Source organism: Anabrus simplex, chromosome 3 (assembly GCF_040414725.1).
Source record: "Anabrus simplex isolate iqAnaSimp1 chromosome 3, ASM4041472v1, whole genome shotgun sequence".
NCBI lineage: Eukaryota > Metazoa > Arthropoda > Insecta > Orthoptera > Tettigoniidae > Anabrus > Anabrus simplex.
In genome coordinates, this window is record NC_090267.1 from 434,464,711 (window position 1) to 434,483,458 (window position 18,748).

Below are 18,748 nucleotides of genomic sequence, written 5' to 3' on the forward strand. Positions count from 1 at the left end.
TCCAGAAACGGGTGACATGAACACAGTGTTTCTTAAGACAGGTCATCTTGTTGCTTGAGTCGTGGCTGATAGTACAATAGGCACAGACTGCCCTGCATCAGTTGATCATTGAATATTCTGAGTTTCAATATAACTGCAATCTGAAATTGCTGTCTCAAGAGGAATATTACCGGCAACAGTTGTATTACTCTCAGTTTCACCTAATTAATCTATTTCTGTAAAAGCCTTATCAACTACCCCTTCAGAATCACAGTTTGAAATGTTTCTTAGCAAATCAACTATGTCATGATCTGATAAACGTTTTTGACTGTATAGTCTGACTTGTTTGAAAGAATTGATGTTGAATTACAGGAAATGAGAATGAATAAAGAAACAAAATTGTTGATACTTTCTACAACGTGAATAACATACTGACATGCCAGAAACAAAAATGAATACAAGTAACACCGTGTCCATAGAATATCCCCCTGTGGGTGGGGGCGGTAGAATAACATCCATGGCATCCCCAGCCTGTCGTAAGAGGTGACTAAAAGGAGCCCCAGGGGCTCTGTACTTTGGAGTGTGGGATGGTGGCCACGGGGCCCTTAGCTGAGTCCTAGCATTGCTTCGCCTTACTTGTGGCAGGCTCCTCACTTTCATCGATCCTATCTGGCCTCCCTTGGTCAACTCTTGTTCTTTTCTGACCCCGACAGTATTACGTATGGAGGCCTAGGGAGTCTTTCATTTTCACGCCCTTCGTGGCCCTGATCTTCCTTTGGCCGATATTCTCATTTTTCGAAGTGTCGGATCACTTCCAGTTTTTCCCTCTGATTAGTGTTATATAGAGGATGGTTGCCTAGTTGTACTTCCTCTTAAAACAATAATAATCAATAAACAATAATCACCACCACCACCACTATTAATAATAATGTTATTGGTAATGAAAATGAAAATCCATAGCCTTCTTTCCAGTCATCATGCATAATGTATGTTAAAACAAAATATTATTGCTAGTAGGACCTTTCTTCTTGGTACATATTAAGTAACATTGAATAGTAAAGGATTGAAGATGACAGGAAGCAATTACCCTTATGCAATAATAAAATGACACTAACTTTTTTACTAGTTGCTTTACGTCGCACGACACAGATAGGTCTTATGGCGACGATGGGATAGAAAAGGGCTAGGAGTGGGAAGGAAGCGGCCATGGCCTTAATTAAGGTACAGCCCTAGCATTTGCCTGGTGTGAAAATGGGGAACCATGGAAAACCATCTTTAGGGCTGCTGACAGTGGGGTTTGAACCCGCTATCTCCCGGATGCAAGCTCACAGCTGCGCGGCCCTAACTCGCCCGGTTTTACAGTAACTTGAATGTATGAATGTTGTATGCATACACTGCCTGTGTAATACAGTATTGTCAAAGCTGTTTGTCATGTGAATCATTAGGGTCTGAAGCAATGATGTTGGAAATCATTCCAAAGGTTTTATATAGGATTCAGTCCAGGTATATAGAATCGTCAGTCGATTTCCATTAAGGCCAGAAACTATTTCTGCACAGATCATGTTTTATAGCATGATGAATTGTGATGCTGATGTAGACCATATTCATCACTAAGCTGATATTGTAGTGGGCCAAGTGAGTTGGCTACACGGTTTGGGTCGCATACAGTAGCTGTGAACTTGCATTTGGGAGAGAGTAGGTTTGAACCCCACTGTCAGCAGGCTTGAAGATTGTTTTCCATGGTTTCTCATTCTCACACCAGGCAGAGGCTGTACCGTAAATAAGGCCATGGTCACTATCCTTCCCTGTCTGTGTCAGTGCGACATAAAACAAATAGCAAAAAAGTAAAAAGAAATTCCAATCTAAGTGTCCAACCGCCCACTAGAGTCGCTTTTATTACTACTCAAGTATTTACAGGAAATGTGCAGTTGTGGGCAGCTGCTTTGTTGTTGAATTGCATTCCTTTTGACTTGATGCATAGTCCTAGTACCGACTTAACAATAGGTAGTATGGGTGAACTCAGTAGTTATTATACACTGATGACCTCTCTTGGATGGTAAGAGGGGATAAATTGGTCACAGTTCATAGATCTGTCATGAATTCATTGTTGGATAGCAACGAAGTATGAAGAGACGTAACATCCAGGACTATATCCTTGCAATGGGGCACAGAAGACACTCTCCCTCTTGGCTGCTTCTACTCACTGCATGTCCTGAGGTACAAAGACAGGCATGGCCGCTGGACTTTCAAAGTATGGAAAAAGGTCTCGTAGACAGATTAGTTGAGGCACAAGTTGGCTCGTGCCGGTGGCAGGTTTGGAGTTGGTCACCAAGTACATGAAGCCATCAGAGTACCGTTTAGGCTGGTGGTGGAGGTATCCTCACATGGGATGAAGTGAGACTCTTGGTACATCTGTTAACTTCCCTTTCCAGCAAATGATACAGGACCCTGCTGTCCGATCATGTCCACCCATTTTTTTATTCACATCCTGCACTCTGCAGGAGACCTGTACCTACAGCGAAACCATACACCAGCCCATCGTTCCTGAATTGTTGCCGATTGATTGGTTGAACACTCAATGAACATGAGGAAACTAGCCTGGCACCCAGGGTCAATCCACTTCAGTTCCATTGAGCACGTCTGGGATGCTGTCGAGAGGCTTGCCCTGGATTCTGCTCCGTGCAGTATGGGAGGCGGTGCAGCGGTCATGGACCAGTGTGGCTCCCCAGCGCTTCCGGTGTGTTGTGGAGTCCATGCTATGCCTCATCATTGCAGTCATCAGTGTGAAAGGAGGTGCTACATGTTACTGGCCAGGTGTATGTAATTCAGTTGCTCATCAGGGAATATGGGCTTCAGTTTACTTTTAATGAGCCATTTTCCAAACGCTTATGATCAGGTGTGAAAGTTTAATTACTACTCTCCAGGAAGATAGGATTGCAAAGGTAGCAGTTCCAGTAATTTTCATGGGTGAAAACGAGAAACCACAGAACACTGTCTTTAGGGTTCAAACCCACCATTCTCCCCTCTGTGGCTGGAAGAAGTATCCCCCTGTCTGTCATAAGAGTTGACTAGAAGGAGGCCCCCTAAGGGCTCTGAACATAGGGGCATGGGTTCTGTTAGTTGTGCTAGGCCACGAACCTGCTACGCTGACATAGCAGGGGTAGAGGTGATACTCCCGCGTGGCGCATCCCAGGTGGCGGATAGGGGCGTCCTAACCGGCTTGCCGGTGGACTTGAGGGAAATGAAATACCTCTCGCACACCAAACATACACCTCCCCCTGTGGGTGGGGGAGGCAGACAGAGAATTCACCCACGGTATCCCCTGCCTGTCAAAAGAGGCGACCAAGGGATGATCAAATTAGAACCATGAAGCTACTTGTGATAAGTACCACCACGTGGGGAATGCCATGGGTCGCTTTTACTTGTACGTAGTACCACTCTGTTGGGTACCAAATAGGTTTGTGATTAGTAGCAAACAAGGGCTCGATGGCTTTTACAGTACGTGTGATTAGTAGCACTATATGAGCGACACCATGGGATGAGGGAACCCATGGTTCTGGCTTGCCTATGATTAATATCCACTATATGAGGAATACCACGGGATAATACGAGTCCCTGTGGTTGGTACCCTCATGTGATGAACACCATCGGTTTGCGTTGCCTGTAAATGGCGCCACAATGTGCAAAACAGTGTAGGTCTGTAATACATGTGCAAATTTTATTACCTGTGAGTAGTACCATAATGTGTGGAATACTGCGAGTCAACGCTACTGTTGATTAGTACCGCAACATGACAAATACCATGGTTCTACTTTCCTAGCTATAAGTACCATTGTGAGGGGCCGCTGACTTGGATTTTGGACCCCTTTTGACTATAAGTATCATCGATTCAGTATTCTGCTATAGAAGCAGTCCCTTGGCCAGTACTACTATTGTTCTACTCCAGCTTCTGTGCATGTGAGGCACTGTGGGTCGGTTCCACTGATCGTTTTAAATTCATATCCATCCATTCATTCTTCATCCTCACGTTTTGAATTGTTGTCAGTGGATGTTTTGGGGCTTTTAATTTGTCATTTCATTTTGTCTCATTTCGTACCATTAAGGGCCGATGACTTTGATGTTAGACCCCTTTAAACAACAAGCATCATCATCATCAGTTGTGCTAGGCTCCTCACTCATCTTTCCTATCTCAACTCTTGCCTTCTTCTGACTTTGTATTGAGTTTGCGAGGCCTAGGGAGTCTCTCATATTCACGCATTTCATGACCCTTCCCTTTCCTTTACCAATACATTAATTGTTTGAATGGCGGATCTCATCCATTTTCCCTCTAATTAATGTTAATAGAGCATGCTTGCCTGGCCTCGCAGTTTGGAGGTAGTGACCTTGCCTCTTATCCAGTGGCCTAGGGTTCGATTCCTAGTCAGGAACCCTGATTTTTACTTTAATCTGAGGACTGATTCAAGGTCCAATCAGCCTACGTGATAATAGTTGAGGAGCTATCCGACAATGAGATAGCGGCCCATATCTAGAAGGTCAAGAGTAACGGCCGATAGAATAGCCAAGGCCCATCAGGGCTGTTGTATCATAAAGTTTGTTTTAGAGGATGCCTGCGTAGTTGTACAGCGAGTTTCTCTCATCGGTTGGCCAGCAGGCACGCCCAGCTTATATGTCTCCCATTGACTTATCATTCCCCGCTCGGCGACATAGCAACAAGGACAGCACTTCGCTCACTTTATCCATGCATGACATGAGATAACAATTAAAATTAAGAAAATAAGAATTAAGAAAATTAGTAATTAATAAGAAAATAAGCTCTTAACTTAAGACAGAAGATTTTGGAAATGTTCTCCTCCTGCATCCACACATTTCTGGCATCATTTTAGGAAACTGATTCGTAATTGAGGCTATTTCTCTCCGGATATGTTCTTTCAGTTCAATTTTAACATTCTCGCAGCCCACCATGCTGAGCTCTTTGAAACCCCGGCTTTTTATCCAAGTCGTCTTAGGGATTTTTTTACGCGTATGTACTAATCTTTCTGCAATTTCATTTACGTTTTCCTCGTTAAGTACACGTATTTTAACACTTCACTTCTTATCGAGTAAAGAACCAATTCCTCTCAATTTGTTTACGAGTTCCCGCATGGTCTCTTTATGTGGAGGGTGTACACCTGGAAATTGTGTTATAAATCGCCTAATGACTTCTCTGCAAGACTGTTTTCACATAATTGTCATAAGTAAATACTCTTTTCTTTACCGTGGACTCATGTGGAGGCATTATGAGAATTATTCCCCGAAGTATCACTTTACAACTTGAGAACAATTGGAGTGACAGATCAATAGACCTGAACTGCGAAGTGCGGGCATTCCCGTGCTGTCGCTGCACTGTGTAACGGGAAGTGATGAGTCAACAGGAGGCAGATAAGCTGGGCACGCCTGATGGCCAACTGATGAAACTCACTGTACTTTCTCTTAAACCACTACCATGAATAAGCCGCTGTTTTGCGAGTAATCATAATCAGTTGGTTTACCAATCTTCATAAGGAGATGGCATCCTAAGAAGAAAAAGAAGAAGAAGATGATGAAGCCACCACCTCCTGAAAGCAAGCTTACAGCTACATGACATGTACTAACATACTCATCTCGCACGATCGTAGAATACTTGCGTGGGTTTTATGCCTCTTCAAACTCCCTTTTTTGTCTGATTTCTGACTAAGGAAGCCACCTATGCATCTGGGGGTTTTTAAAATGAAAGTTGTGTCCCTGTGGTTTAGATTCCACATAAAACTGGAAATTATGATCATATTATCAGCAGTAACGTGAAACTACAACCTTGCATGCTTTCTTCCCTTTCCAACCACTAATGGTTTTTGAGAACCTAAGAGTATCAACTTCAGTAATGTAGAAGAATATATGTGTGTTAGTACCTAGTAATGGAATATACAGAAAGTAATTTAGTAAGTAATTACTTTCTTCTTACAGATATGTGTGTGATTCCTTGAAGAAGTCATCGTTCATTGTTCATTCTTACCGTCAGTATTAAGACTGTTAATGGGATGAGAGTAGGAGAAAGTTTTGAAAGGTGAGTGTTTTTTACAGACTTCTTAGTGGAATGCTGCAGATGAATTTATTATTTGAGTTCTAAACATAACAAAAACTGTAGTCATTTATTATTACTAGCTTTTGTAGCCGTTGTTGATGGGACAACCACTTAGCATGTGCATGATTACATTTTTGTCAACCAATTATTGAATGTTCTTCACAGAACGCAGTTAAATCAGATTACAACAAAAATAATCTATGACGCGTACAGTACTTCTCTAGAATTTATGATGGCTGCAGTAGTTAGCTTGTGATGTCTTGCAAGTGCCTAGTAATATTTCTGTCTGATGACTACAGAATGCTTCTCAACATTAAATCTACTGTGCGTGTTTAACGTCTTTCAGTAACAGTAGCAGCAATTGCAGGAGGCAGTTGCCCCCTCCCTCTTTTTTTTTTGAGAAAATGTTACATTTTTATTCCATTTTAGCTGGCTGAAACTAGGAATTATAAGCAAAAGCAATTTGTACAAGCCCTGTTGTCTTTTCATCTTATTTTCCCCATATTTTCTTGATAACAACATTATTAGTGGAAATACGTACAAAATGTTGTTCGTGCCGGCTAACCGTTTTGTATAGCGCCGCAGCATGCAGTGGAGACTGCATGTGCTGTGAGGAAGGGTAGCAGGGGTACATTTTTCTTTTTGTTGCCAAGGTCATGGGCACTGAGATATGATTCACCCCCTTGCCATGCGCATTCGTCAGTCTGGCAGTCTCTTTGGTGTCTGTAAGTTTCTTAGTGTGTAGTCAAATACTAAACGATTTTAAATGTATAATCATGCTGTGTTTCTTTTTCATTGTAATAAATGTGTAATGTTGATCCTTTGGTGAAAGTTTTATTGTATAGTATTGAATCAAAATCTCAACAAACTATCATTTCCGCACTTAAGTTGGTAAACTGTGAATCTTTACCTCTCTGTTGAAATTCGCTAAGAGAGCATACAGAAAACTTACCATTTTGTAACCTTTCCTTTTTAGTTTTGATGTATATCCCCCCACCTTCCCCACGTCTGCTATATCCCACACCCCCGGGTACTGTTTGTTGTCGGTATATTTTTTTGCCCCCACGCTTTTAATTCCCAATCGCCGCTACTGTTCAGTAATGTGTATGTGTCTGATTTTTTGGAGATTCAGCACCAAATATAATGTAATAAAGATATTGATGAATTTGGTTGTTTTTATGTTCGGGCCTTCATCCCTTCCCTCCTTCCCTTTGACACAGGTCGCAAAATTCCAGTATAAAATCAGGTATCTGTTTAATATTCAGTAAACACAGAAACATGTACAAAACCTAAAACGTTGCCGGGATGATCTCCATTGCAGCTCTCTGAACAGCTAGTTGTTGGTTCGTTTGTTTGACTGTGACTGATATGTTCTTTTGTTTTCACTGTATCAGGAAGAGGTATAGACCAAAAATGTTTGTAAATAGGATTCCAAATATATAAGGGTTAGTCAAATAAAAACCGAACAACCCCCATAATACACATTCCGCAGATGGCAACAATGTTGTTACATATCAATACTGCCATCGCTGTGATAGAAGAACTGCATAGTGACAACTCACAGGTGCACGCATTTGTTGGTGTGTGGACTGGCCTAGTGTGTTTGTCCAGCTGTAGAAATGGAGGCAAGCAGAGAAGTGTGGTTCGATTACTGTTGGCTGAGGGTGCTGGAGTACACGATACTCGTCGCATGGTGAACACCACATGTCCGTGACGAGTATGCTCGCGAGGCATAGATTCCGAGGAGTGCGCATCTCTGAAAAATTATACACGCCGAGGACAGGCCCATCGAGCCATTACTCCTGAAGTGATAGGGCGGATTGATGGCCTTCTCCGGAAAAAACGACGAATCACAGAGGAAGAAATTCATGTTCGGGTCGGCATTAGCCATGGCTCTTGTGCATGCCATTGGTTTCATTCGGACGAGGAAGTGCAAGAGTAGGTGCAGTTGTGGATCCGTCAGTAACCTGTCTCTTTCTACAGAACTGGAGTTGATTGTCACGTCTCCCAGTGGGATAAATATACTAACGCTTTTGGTAATTACTTTTGAATAAAATCATTCCCTCCAGGCGAGTTGGCCGTGCGGTTAGGGGTGCGCAGCTGTATACTTGCATCCGGGAGACAGTGGGTTCGAAGCCCACTGTCGGCAGCCCTGAAGATAGTTTTCCGTGGCATTTTCATACCAGGCATTAAGGCTGTACCTTAATTAAGGCCACGGCCGCTTCCTTCCCACTCCTAGGCCTTTCCTGTCCTATCATCGCCATAAGACCTATCTGTGTCGGTGCGACATAAAGCAACTAGGAAAAAAAAAACATTCTATGGTCATGTAGCGGGTATTCAGTTTTCATTTGCCTGCCCCTCATATTTTGTAATGAGCAATTTTCCTGTAAAGCCAAACTGTAAGAGAGATGCATAGAATTTTATATTTTAGGCGTCGTCTGAAGTTGAAGAAAATATAGTGAAGATCCTACTTGCCCTTGTCCTAAACTTAACAAGTTTCATGAAAAATCCACCTATTTATTTTCCCGTGGTGCTGTAACAGGCACACAAAAAATTAAACTGAACTCAACATAAGATATTATTTGCCCTATCCAGGATAAAAACCAAGTCTGTCTGTAAAGTCATCAGCCCAGAGGCTGGTTGAATCTTCAGATAGTACCATCTAAGGTTATGCAATTATGAGAAAGAAAAAAAAAAACAATGGCGGTGGTAAAACGAGGCATACCTAGCAAGGTGAGGGGTGGGGTAGTTCGTCATTGCATTCCTCAACAAGCCAGTCTGATTGACACTATGAGTAACACCTGTCATAACACTCGGACGCATAAGTCATGCTCCAAATGGCATTACTCTGTACCACCCATACCGTAGCAACTTCTATCCTGTTGCAGCCATAAATGATGATGATGACGATGATTGTTGTTTAAAGGGGCCTAACGGCTAGCTCATTGGCCCCTAACCATAAATGAGTTGAACTACAGTGGAAGCTGTATTACTCTAGCCAGTACTAAAAGACAGATGCAAAAGTACCACATCCATCAAAAAATGGCAACAGGGATAAAAGTAAAGTCTGCACAGCTGTGAGCTTGTATCTGGGAAATGGTGGGTTCGAACCCCACTGTCGGCAGCTCTGAAGATGGTTTTCTATGGTTTCCCATTTTCGCACCAGGCAAATGCTGGAGCTGTACCTTAAATTAAGGCCACAGCCGCTTCCTTCCCACTCCTAGACCTTTCCTATCCCATCATTGCCATAAGACCTATGTCGGTGTGACATAAAGCAAATTGAAAAGAAAACCACCATCTGAGGGTATTATTTTTTAAAAAGTACCAATTTTATATGTATATGGTTGTTGCTGCAAAAGCCGGCCCCATGGTGTAGGGGTAGTGTGCCTGCATCACACCCGGAGGCCCCGGGTTCGATTCCCGGCCAGGTCAGGGATTTTTACCTGGACCTGAGGGCTGGTTCGAGGTCCACTCAGCCTACGTGATTAGAATTGAGGAGCTATCTGATGGTGAGATAGCGGCCCCAGTCTAGAAAGCCAAGAATAACAACCGAGAGGATTCGTCGTGCTGACCACACGACACCGCGTAATCTGCAGGCCTTCGGGCTGAGCAGCGGTCACTTGGTAGACCAAGGCCCTTCAAGGGCTGTAGTGCCACAGGGTTTGGTTTGGTTTTGTTGCTGCAAAAACTGCTATGTGACAGTGTTGTCGGATTAATACCAACCTGCAGCTCATATGTAATGAAGAACGAGAATTTTTTCATATGACTCCTTGGATGGTCCTTAGATTACAGAACCTAACTAGCTAAAGTTACCACGCAGTGGTTTTCACAGGCGCAATGACAATATATTGATTAATACTATTATATTCAAAACTGTCATTTGATGTTACCTATGTGGTTTTGGAGTTGTGTATATAGAAATTTTTCCAGAAAAAGGCAGGAAAGGAAGAGAGTTATTCTTGCCAGCATTAGCCTGGCTTCTTGGCTGAATGGTCCACGAAGTGGCCTTCGGTTTAGAGGGCTGTTATTTTGATTCCAGTTAGGCCAGCGATTTTATCTGTGTACATTTAATTCCTCTGGCATGAGGACTGCGTGTTCGTGTTTGTCTTAATACACTTCTTATCTGTGTACAACATACCACACTACCAACCACCACAGAAACATGCAACAGTGAATATGTCCCTCCATATAGGGTTGATGTGAGGAAGGGCATCCAGCCATAAGACTGGACCAAATCCTTCAAAAGTGGCAACCCAAATAAATTCGGAAAAGAGGCCAGGAAAAGGGAAGATTCTTGGCAGCATTAAATTGCAGATCAATTGAGTCACTTGGGGTTGCTTTCTTTCCTCAGGAGAAACTTTGGCCATCCTGTTTCTAACTTACTTATTCTTAGCTGCCATCTAGAAATTAGTAGTAACAATTATTTTAAATATTGCTATCAGAAGCTGATGAGGGAATCTGTCAAAATCTGTATTTCACCTTTTCATCCTTTTCCGGTTAGGACAGTTAACTGCAAGAATTAAATTTGAGTAAACACTGTGGTCTGTGTAGTTTTATCTTTGTATAAACAAAAGGACCCAAAGTAAAATTCATTTCTAAAATCTGTAAACTAATACATGTTTCACCTTCCTTTAAATGATTTTGTGATCAGAAATCACAACGCAGGTAGAAGAACTTGGTTGTTCCAGGTTATTGATTTACAGTACACACAAACTCTGGTTATAGATGCCCAATGGCTATGGAAAGTTCTATTATTTATTTCCGGAAGGCCAAGCTCAAGTAGTTTAGTGTAATGCCACTCAAGAGATGGAAAAACATGCCAGAAATTGACTCAGACCACAAGAGTTAACTGAAAAATTGAAAAGCAAAACATTCCTGCGCACTGTCTATAGACAAGCATAGCACTGGTGGACCTGTCCATGTGCAGGTGGGCTTAACATCCATCTGGTTGCTGTGGAGATAAAGCAGCAATTCTTGGAAGAATGGTGGCGGCTTGTCAAAAAATATGCACAGCACTAGACCTGTTTTAGCATGTTTGTAATGTAATGAGATGACAAGCAGAAATCTGCAGTATGGCAGAGGATGAGCAATTTAAATAGTACTTTTAAGGTAATCAGCACAATACAACAGAATATATCATTACAGGAAATTCAAACTAAATTCTAGCAAATAACATTCCAGCTTAAAATTCAGTATTTGCAGCAAGTCTTATATCTCAATAATTGTGTATTTCTGGACCCATGTTTACATAACTTTTTGTCTCCTTTACATATGAGCAATCCAAACCTACAATTTCGATGTGTAGTTTTGAAACCTGTATAGACTTCACTTGGAAACAAACCTGTAACATCAGACTTACAAGAGTAGATCTCCATACCATCTGTTTAAACAGACTTGTTGCTGATAAAATGTTGGGATTATTTGTAATTTTAGAAATAGCTCTAGTCAATATTGTAATTAAATCTATACATTGTAGTACTGCCAATAAAAGAAGATCAAAATAAATAAACTTCCTTTCTTAGCCTAGAAGTCCAAGCAACCTGAAGAATACAAGCATCCTTCTATTGAATTATCGCTCCACAACTTAGAAAAGCACTCCTTATGTATTTTCTTGTTAATCGCCCAAATCCGTTGCGAACAAGTTAGCATGCTGGCCTTTCATCCAGAGGGTTCCAAGTTCAAGTCTCGGGTTGAGTTGGGGATCTTAACCTTCATTGCCTGTTGCCTCGGGGACTGGGTGTTTGTACCGTCTTCAGCATTAAATTTCATCCTAGGTAGAGCCCCATCCTCACAGATGCACAGGCCAATCATGGATGTAGAATTGAAAGACCTGCACCAGGCCTCTCCGGAGGCCACACGCCAATAAGGAATAGTTTTCCAGTGTGACTAGAAGGCCTAGCTGTTTTGGGACAGTATTTTTTAAAATGGAGACGTCAGCCAAACTTAGGTATAAATGAAATAGCATGTGTTTACCTCGGCTACAAGCTCACCAAGAAACGAAATATTCAGTTTGAGAACAGACCCCCAGTCCAAAATAAATAGTCTCCATATCTTTGGGTCACACTTGACCAAACACTGTAGTTAAGCTTAAATATGGCTTAATAAACTATGCTCATTAGAACAGGCACAGTGAAATCCACCCCAACTTTCAGGCTGCTAGGTGTGAGCCATATTCTTCCACTTCACCTTCAAAGGTAACCTGTCTATTTAGAGAGTATAAGTTGATTTCATAAAAACCATAACCTGCCTATCCATGAGAATATTACTGGCACTGTAATAAACAGGCTTCACTCTAGACAACCTAAAGTGAAAACAGCTCAGGACCTGGCAAATAATGGATGCTCAATGGCAGCGCGTGAAGTTTGGTGATGGGTGTTCACATATTTCATTTTTAAAGTGTGTAACATTAATATAGCATTTTTCCCATGGATATTAACTCATTTTGAGATAAACATAAAATCAGATCATAAGTATAAAACACTCATCTACAGTAAGCCAAAAATGTGGATTGTAGTGGTGCAGCTGCAATGTTTGTAGCAAAAATAAATTTGAGGCTTGAATACTCAACACATCTACAAAACAATTTACCTTAGATTGATCCTGAGAAATGTTCAAAATGTTTCCAAAGGCTTGGTTTCAAGGATGTTTTTTTCTAATGGAGGACTTGAAAAGGGAGTTCCCTGGCAAAACCTAGTACTGTTTTCTGCCATTATGAGACAAACATTTTAGGTTGTTAATGTAACAAGGAACATAAAACATATTAGCAATAACACCAGTTTGCATGAGTAAACAGAAATCTACACCCCCGGAAAGCATCCTTTTAATTACTAGGGAGAACATTTTTATTAGAAATACATCGGCCAATCCTCCCCCACAGTCTTTTAATATCTAAATACACATATCCATGGCACGTCAGTGCCTCTTCTGGTCAATTCCATAAAATTTCAATGTGTCTGATGAATATCTTTCTTTTTTTCTTTTTGCCGGTATCAGTACTGTATCCATTCTGTGATGTGTACCATCACCAATGATAATTTTGCTGTTTTACAGACATGTGTGTGGAGTTCATCTATGTTTGTCAACAAAAATGAATGACGAGTAAGTTGTTGAACCGGCTTGTAATTTTCCTTTTCTCTATGATTTATTGCAGCCAAAGTACGTGGATAGCAGTTTCAAATCTGAAATTTGGAATACAATAGGTAAAGAAATGAAATCAGATATAAATTATATTTTCATTTTGACATGAATGACCTTTCTGAACTCTATCGGCAACATGTTAAAAACAATATTCACACGTTCTGAAATATTTTAAAAAACTAATCTCTTCATCAATTAATTCACCATACAGGATAACGAATTCTACATCACATACTCTATTCTCCCATACCATGTGTACCCTCTTCCATTTTTTCACCTGATGCTATTTCTCTTCCTCTTCCTCCAGAATTACAGCAACCACTACCAATTCTATGTACGTAATCTGTGCCATCTCAAAAATTACTGACTTCCAACTACTGAGACAATACTGACAGCTGTGTATAACCAACACTGAGAAGTCACAAATGTCACCAAAACTTAACTGGCATGTCACAAATATGCAAATAGACCTTAAGCATTAATAGAAATGAACCCTGCTTTGTTCCACTGGTTCCAGGCAGGTTTGGAGAGAGGAGGATGGTGCAATTGTAAGAAAGAAGGATAGTGTGAGTGAAGAGAAGGGTAGTGTGGCAGAAAAGAGAACTATAGGAAATCTCTGCATTTGTTTTAAAGCATATTTTCCTTGTTCCTCTCAGCACTTGTTGCCTGCCTAGGGCTATTTTAGAAGCTTTTGCTGATCATTCAACAGAATGAATCACCCGGCTGGTCTGGCTGGAGCTCTTACGTCCTCTTAGGCTAGCCGCACACCGGAAGAGACGAGGCAGCTTCAGACAAGTCATTTTTGTCAAAGACTGACTCAAGGATGAAGTTAGCATGGTTTGTTATGGATCAGCCGTACACCGACCGAGGTGCTTGTCTCTGGCTCTCAGAGACTGTTTGAGACAAAATTGTGAAGAAACCTGGAATTACATATTATCTCGGGTGCTTGAGACATTTTGATTTATGCATGTGCAATGCAGGTATGTCAACTGCTGCAGTTTAGAAGGCTGAAATTGGCACCAGATATGGGTTACAAAATACATTGTAATGATTTGACCATCATATCTGAACAGTTTGGTGAGAGTACCTTCTATCATTGAAGTTAATTTCTTATCATCCGAAAACATAGTAATGTTCCGTTTTTTGTTAATGGGAAGTACCCAAAATGTGTGACAAACTGTCCTTTCCTCATCTAAACATAGGAGATAATAATATAAAATAAAAGCCACTTCTTCATTGCACGCCATATCAACTCTCAATGCCAGATAAAATCTAGGCACGTCACAGACCGTCAAAGACAGTCTGAAACAAATGATTTCATCCCCGGCAGTTTTGTCTCTTGACAGTTTCGTCTCTTGTGGTGTGCCCCCAGCCTTAGCGAAGAAAGCCAAATAACCACCAATATCCTGTGTGATTTTACCCTTATTAAAATAATAACCAGGAAATAAGAGGCTCATTAGTGACGGAGAGTTCAGTGAACCATTGAACCTAATGAGGAACCGCACCAGTGGTAACTTTAATATAAAATCCGGCCTGAATGAAGGGATGCATTAACTGCTCTTTACCACAGTTGTGTAGTCTTCTCAAAAGTATTGTTAAACCTGATGCTATCAGTATGCCTCAAAAACTTGGTCAATGCTGAATAGGATGAGAATAAACCTTGGTAGATATTTTGACCTACTGTACTACTAGGAAAAAAAAAACAGAGTCCAGATTGCAAATGTAAATTTCTCAACTACTGGACATAAGGACATAAAAGTTGAGGAATGTCTCCTGAATTCAGATACTGGGAATTCCTTAGATTTTTTTGGATTCTACTCCAGAGGCTATTGTTAAGTCATTTCCAACTCTCCGTGACCCCATGTACTAAAATTCGCCATTCTAGTCAAATTGTCCCACTTCCCGCAGCCTCTCAATGCTTGGATTACATACTTCCTTGACTCCATCAGTCCGTCTCATCCTCTGCTGTGCTCTTCTCCTTTTGGCATCGATCTTTCAAGCATCATAGCCTTATCTCGCTAGTAATGTTTCCTCATTATAATGTCCAAAGTACTTAAATTTCAGTTCAAGTGTTTGACTTCCCAAGGAGCAATCTGGATCGATTTCTTTTAATATCAGCTTGTTTGGATCTCTTAGCAGTCCATGGGACTCTCAGTAATCGTCTCCAGCACCATAATTTGAGTGCATCTATTGTTCGTCGTTCGTATTTCCTTAATGACCAGCTCTCGCAGTCATACACTACACCATAGCCCTCACCAGGCAGTTCTTAATTTTTATGGTGATGTATCTGCTTTTAAAAACACATCCAGGTTAGCGATAACCTTTCTGCCCATCTTTTATATATATGACAATTTATATATTTTCTCTGCTACAAAGTTATCAGTCCAGTTGTCATGATTTTGGTTTTCTTGAAGTTGAGCTTCAGTCCCAGAGGCTGTACAATTTGTAGATAATCGAGGTATGCATGTGCATTTCCAGGCCAGGTCTAATGAACCTACCCCGTACCCAGAGGCCCTGGGTCTGATTCCCGGCCAGGTCAGGAACTTTACCTGAATGTGAGGGCTCATTCGAGGTCCACTCAGCCTACATGAGAACAACTGAGTAGCTGTCTAATGGTGAGATAGCAGCGTTGGTCTGAAAAGTTGGCTTCACTGCTAATAAGCTCATCAGACAGATATTAGTCACGAGCCACTGCTTGCTGTGGTATGCACTAGAGAAGGATGTGGATATAAATATATTTATATATAAATGTACCTTGTAATTTACGGTAGTGTAAAGTACATACAAACTGTAATCAGTATTTATCTAACAATCAGCAACTGCCACTCCACTCATTGTATGTGTCTCCATCTAACAGTTCATTTTTTCTTCCTTATGTTATATGGTAGTAATGTATGTTGCGTGTAATGTCATATGCTAAATAATAATAAAGCTCTGTAGTCTTCCAAGTTTATCTAGTCATATTCCACTCATATTGTTTAAAGCTGTCACATATCCAACTTAGCAAGTCTGTAATTAATAAATTTGTGATCTTGATATTCTGTGGAATTTCTTGTAATTTTCTTGAATAAACCTGCTTTGTGTTTTGATGCTGATAACAACTTATCTATGATATGTTGTAGGGGCTTTGATTCCCCTGAAAAGTGGCAGTCCACTGGCTGCATGGGAATCCATACCCTGGATCCTTTATGGCAAGTAAGCTTAGAGGAAGAGGAGGAGGTTAACGGAGCAATTGTCAGGCTCAATGCTTTGGTAAGGTTTCTTCTGTCCATGGTAGAAATAATTTATGCAGTTTTGTACCATTTGTTCTCTTACTGTCATTACAATAAGAATGTGCACCAATAAACAAATCATTCCTTTCCAAAAGGGCCTCAGTCCAATTTTTTGATGAAACGAGTTATCCGCAGGAAACGACACTTCTGGGGTCGACATATTATTTACAGCAAAGGGGCGTCAGTACCTGAGATATTTATGTGTGAACTGCCGTGTGAAATGTCTCGTTCCATCTCAAAACAGCGTCAGTCGTGGACTCTAGCCTGTTTGAAATCAATGTTGGCAGCCTTTGTTGCTTGGACTGAAGCCTTTATGGAAACGAGCAATTCAAACATTCTAGTGGCAACTACTATATGCATTTTTCCAGTAGGTTTCACTGTTATTAAGCTGTCTAATGGTGAGATAGCAGCGTTGGTCTGAAAAGTTGGCTTCACTGCTAATAAGCTCATCAGACAGATATTAGTCAAGAGCCACTGCTTGCTGTGGTATGGACTAGACAAGGATGTGGATGTAGGAGATGACAATGCTCACCCACTCTTAATTGCATAGGTCAGCTAGATTGTATGGATGTTGTTCCTTGATGTTGGACACGTGTTTCAAGGTAGTCCTACAGATGTTCAATTGGGATCAAATAAGGGGATTTTATGGCCCAGTCGAGAAGTCTGATTGCTCCTGAATGTTCATCATGCCAATTAGTCACAATTGTAGCGCAGTAAACACAGAAATTGTCATCCTGGAAGACAAGGATGGGAATGTTATGTTCCTCTTTCAGATGAAGGACAGACAGCAAAATCTGATCGTCCAGTAGATCGACGTAGGCATTCTGATTCAAATTGTTTTGTCACCTCATCCAAAGTCTCCTATTCTGCACAGTGGAAACATCCCCAGGAGATCACAGAATGTTGTCCAGCTTGCATCACACGTTGGACACAGTCCTCCTTGAAGGCTTTGTGAGGACTTCAATGAACGTGATGCTGAGCATCATTCATATACTGATAGAAACGTGTTTCCATTCCTCCAAAGTCCACTGGTTGTATCTTTTCGCCCACTGCAACTGACCAATTTTTTGAGCTGACCGGAGCCTCTTTTGTGGCACTCAGCTAGAAATGTCTGCCTGTGCAGTATCCCACTAAATGTTCTTTCAGAAATGGATTTAGATGGGCTAATGTTGAAATCTCCTAGCAATTCCTGCCTCAAAACCCAATGAATTTCAGTCACAAACTGTGAAACTTGAGGTAGACCCAATCCATTAAGGTCATGTTTCCTCCAGCAATTTTGACAAGACCTTCCAGATGACTGAGATTTTTGTTACTGCTAATAGACCTATATGATCATATATGTCAATATACCTGAAATTCCACCTCGTATTACAAAATATGACCTTTGGCATTTCCAAAGGCAGTCATCCCGTTATTCCATTTTGCTGTTCCACTTGCAACTCATTTTACATATAGAATATGAAACAGGCACTGCATTATATCACTTCTTTGTAATCTGTGATGCCTGTCCCACACTCATCAGCTATTTATTTCCTGATTATCATGGAATGTCACATACAGACATCTATATTATGACCACCTTAAACATTTTTTGTCTGATAAGCTTACATCATTAGTTGACCAAAATCCAAATCCTGCTTACATACGTACATACATACATACATACATACATACATACATACATACATACATACATACATACTTACTGTTTGAAGGTTCTTTCTTGTTTCACTTGCTACAATTAAAATGTTTATCCATATTGCATATGAATATGTTATGGCTGTTGAGTATTTGATGATGACAAAAGTAAATGGTAAATTGAGTTACAGAAAATCAAAGATCCAAGCAGTTGTGATTAAGGTGATGGAAATAGAAGATCCTTAGTTCATTGTATTCCTGGCTGTGTATGACTGACAAAATTTGATGTGGTTGTCTAAGACAAGACTACATAACATATATCTGTTTTGAAGGTTCGTGGTTGCTATGTAAGTCATCTAGGGAGAGTGCTGGCGAAGAACTGTGAGCTGTGTTCATCTGGATCTGGTTATGTTTTCACTTCCCATGACATTGAAAAGTTCACTGCTCAGCTGGAAATGTTGGCTTTGCGAGCCTGTATGGTGTCCAGCCTTTACCAGAAGGCCATGACACAGATGGTAAGGATTGTTTCTCCTCCATTTTCATACACTCTATTTGTTATAACCATAGATAGAGAGTTGACACAAGATCCTCAGTATATTGTGGTTTTTAATGCAAAAAATTGACA

At 40.9% G+C, this 18,748-nt stretch overlaps 1 protein-coding gene across 2 annotated transcripts in view; it reads left to right on the forward strand.

Moving 5' to 3' along the window:
* LOC136866472 (uncharacterized) overlaps positions 1 to 18,748 on the forward strand; it is a 69,965-nt gene that overhangs the window by 13,253 nt on the left and 37,964 nt on the right. For both annotated transcript variants that reach the window (XM_068226741.1, XM_067143464.2), the window contains exons 2-4: positions 5,959 to 6,058; positions 16,336 to 16,465; positions 18,456 to 18,638. In XM_068226741.1, coding sequence (XP_068082842.1) covers positions 6,033 to 6,058; positions 16,336 to 16,465; positions 18,456 to 18,638 — 339 coding nt within the window. In that variant the 5' untranslated portion in view covers positions 5,959 to 6,032. The remainder of the gene's footprint in view (positions 1 to 5,958; positions 6,059 to 16,335; positions 16,466 to 18,455; positions 18,639 to 18,748) is intronic.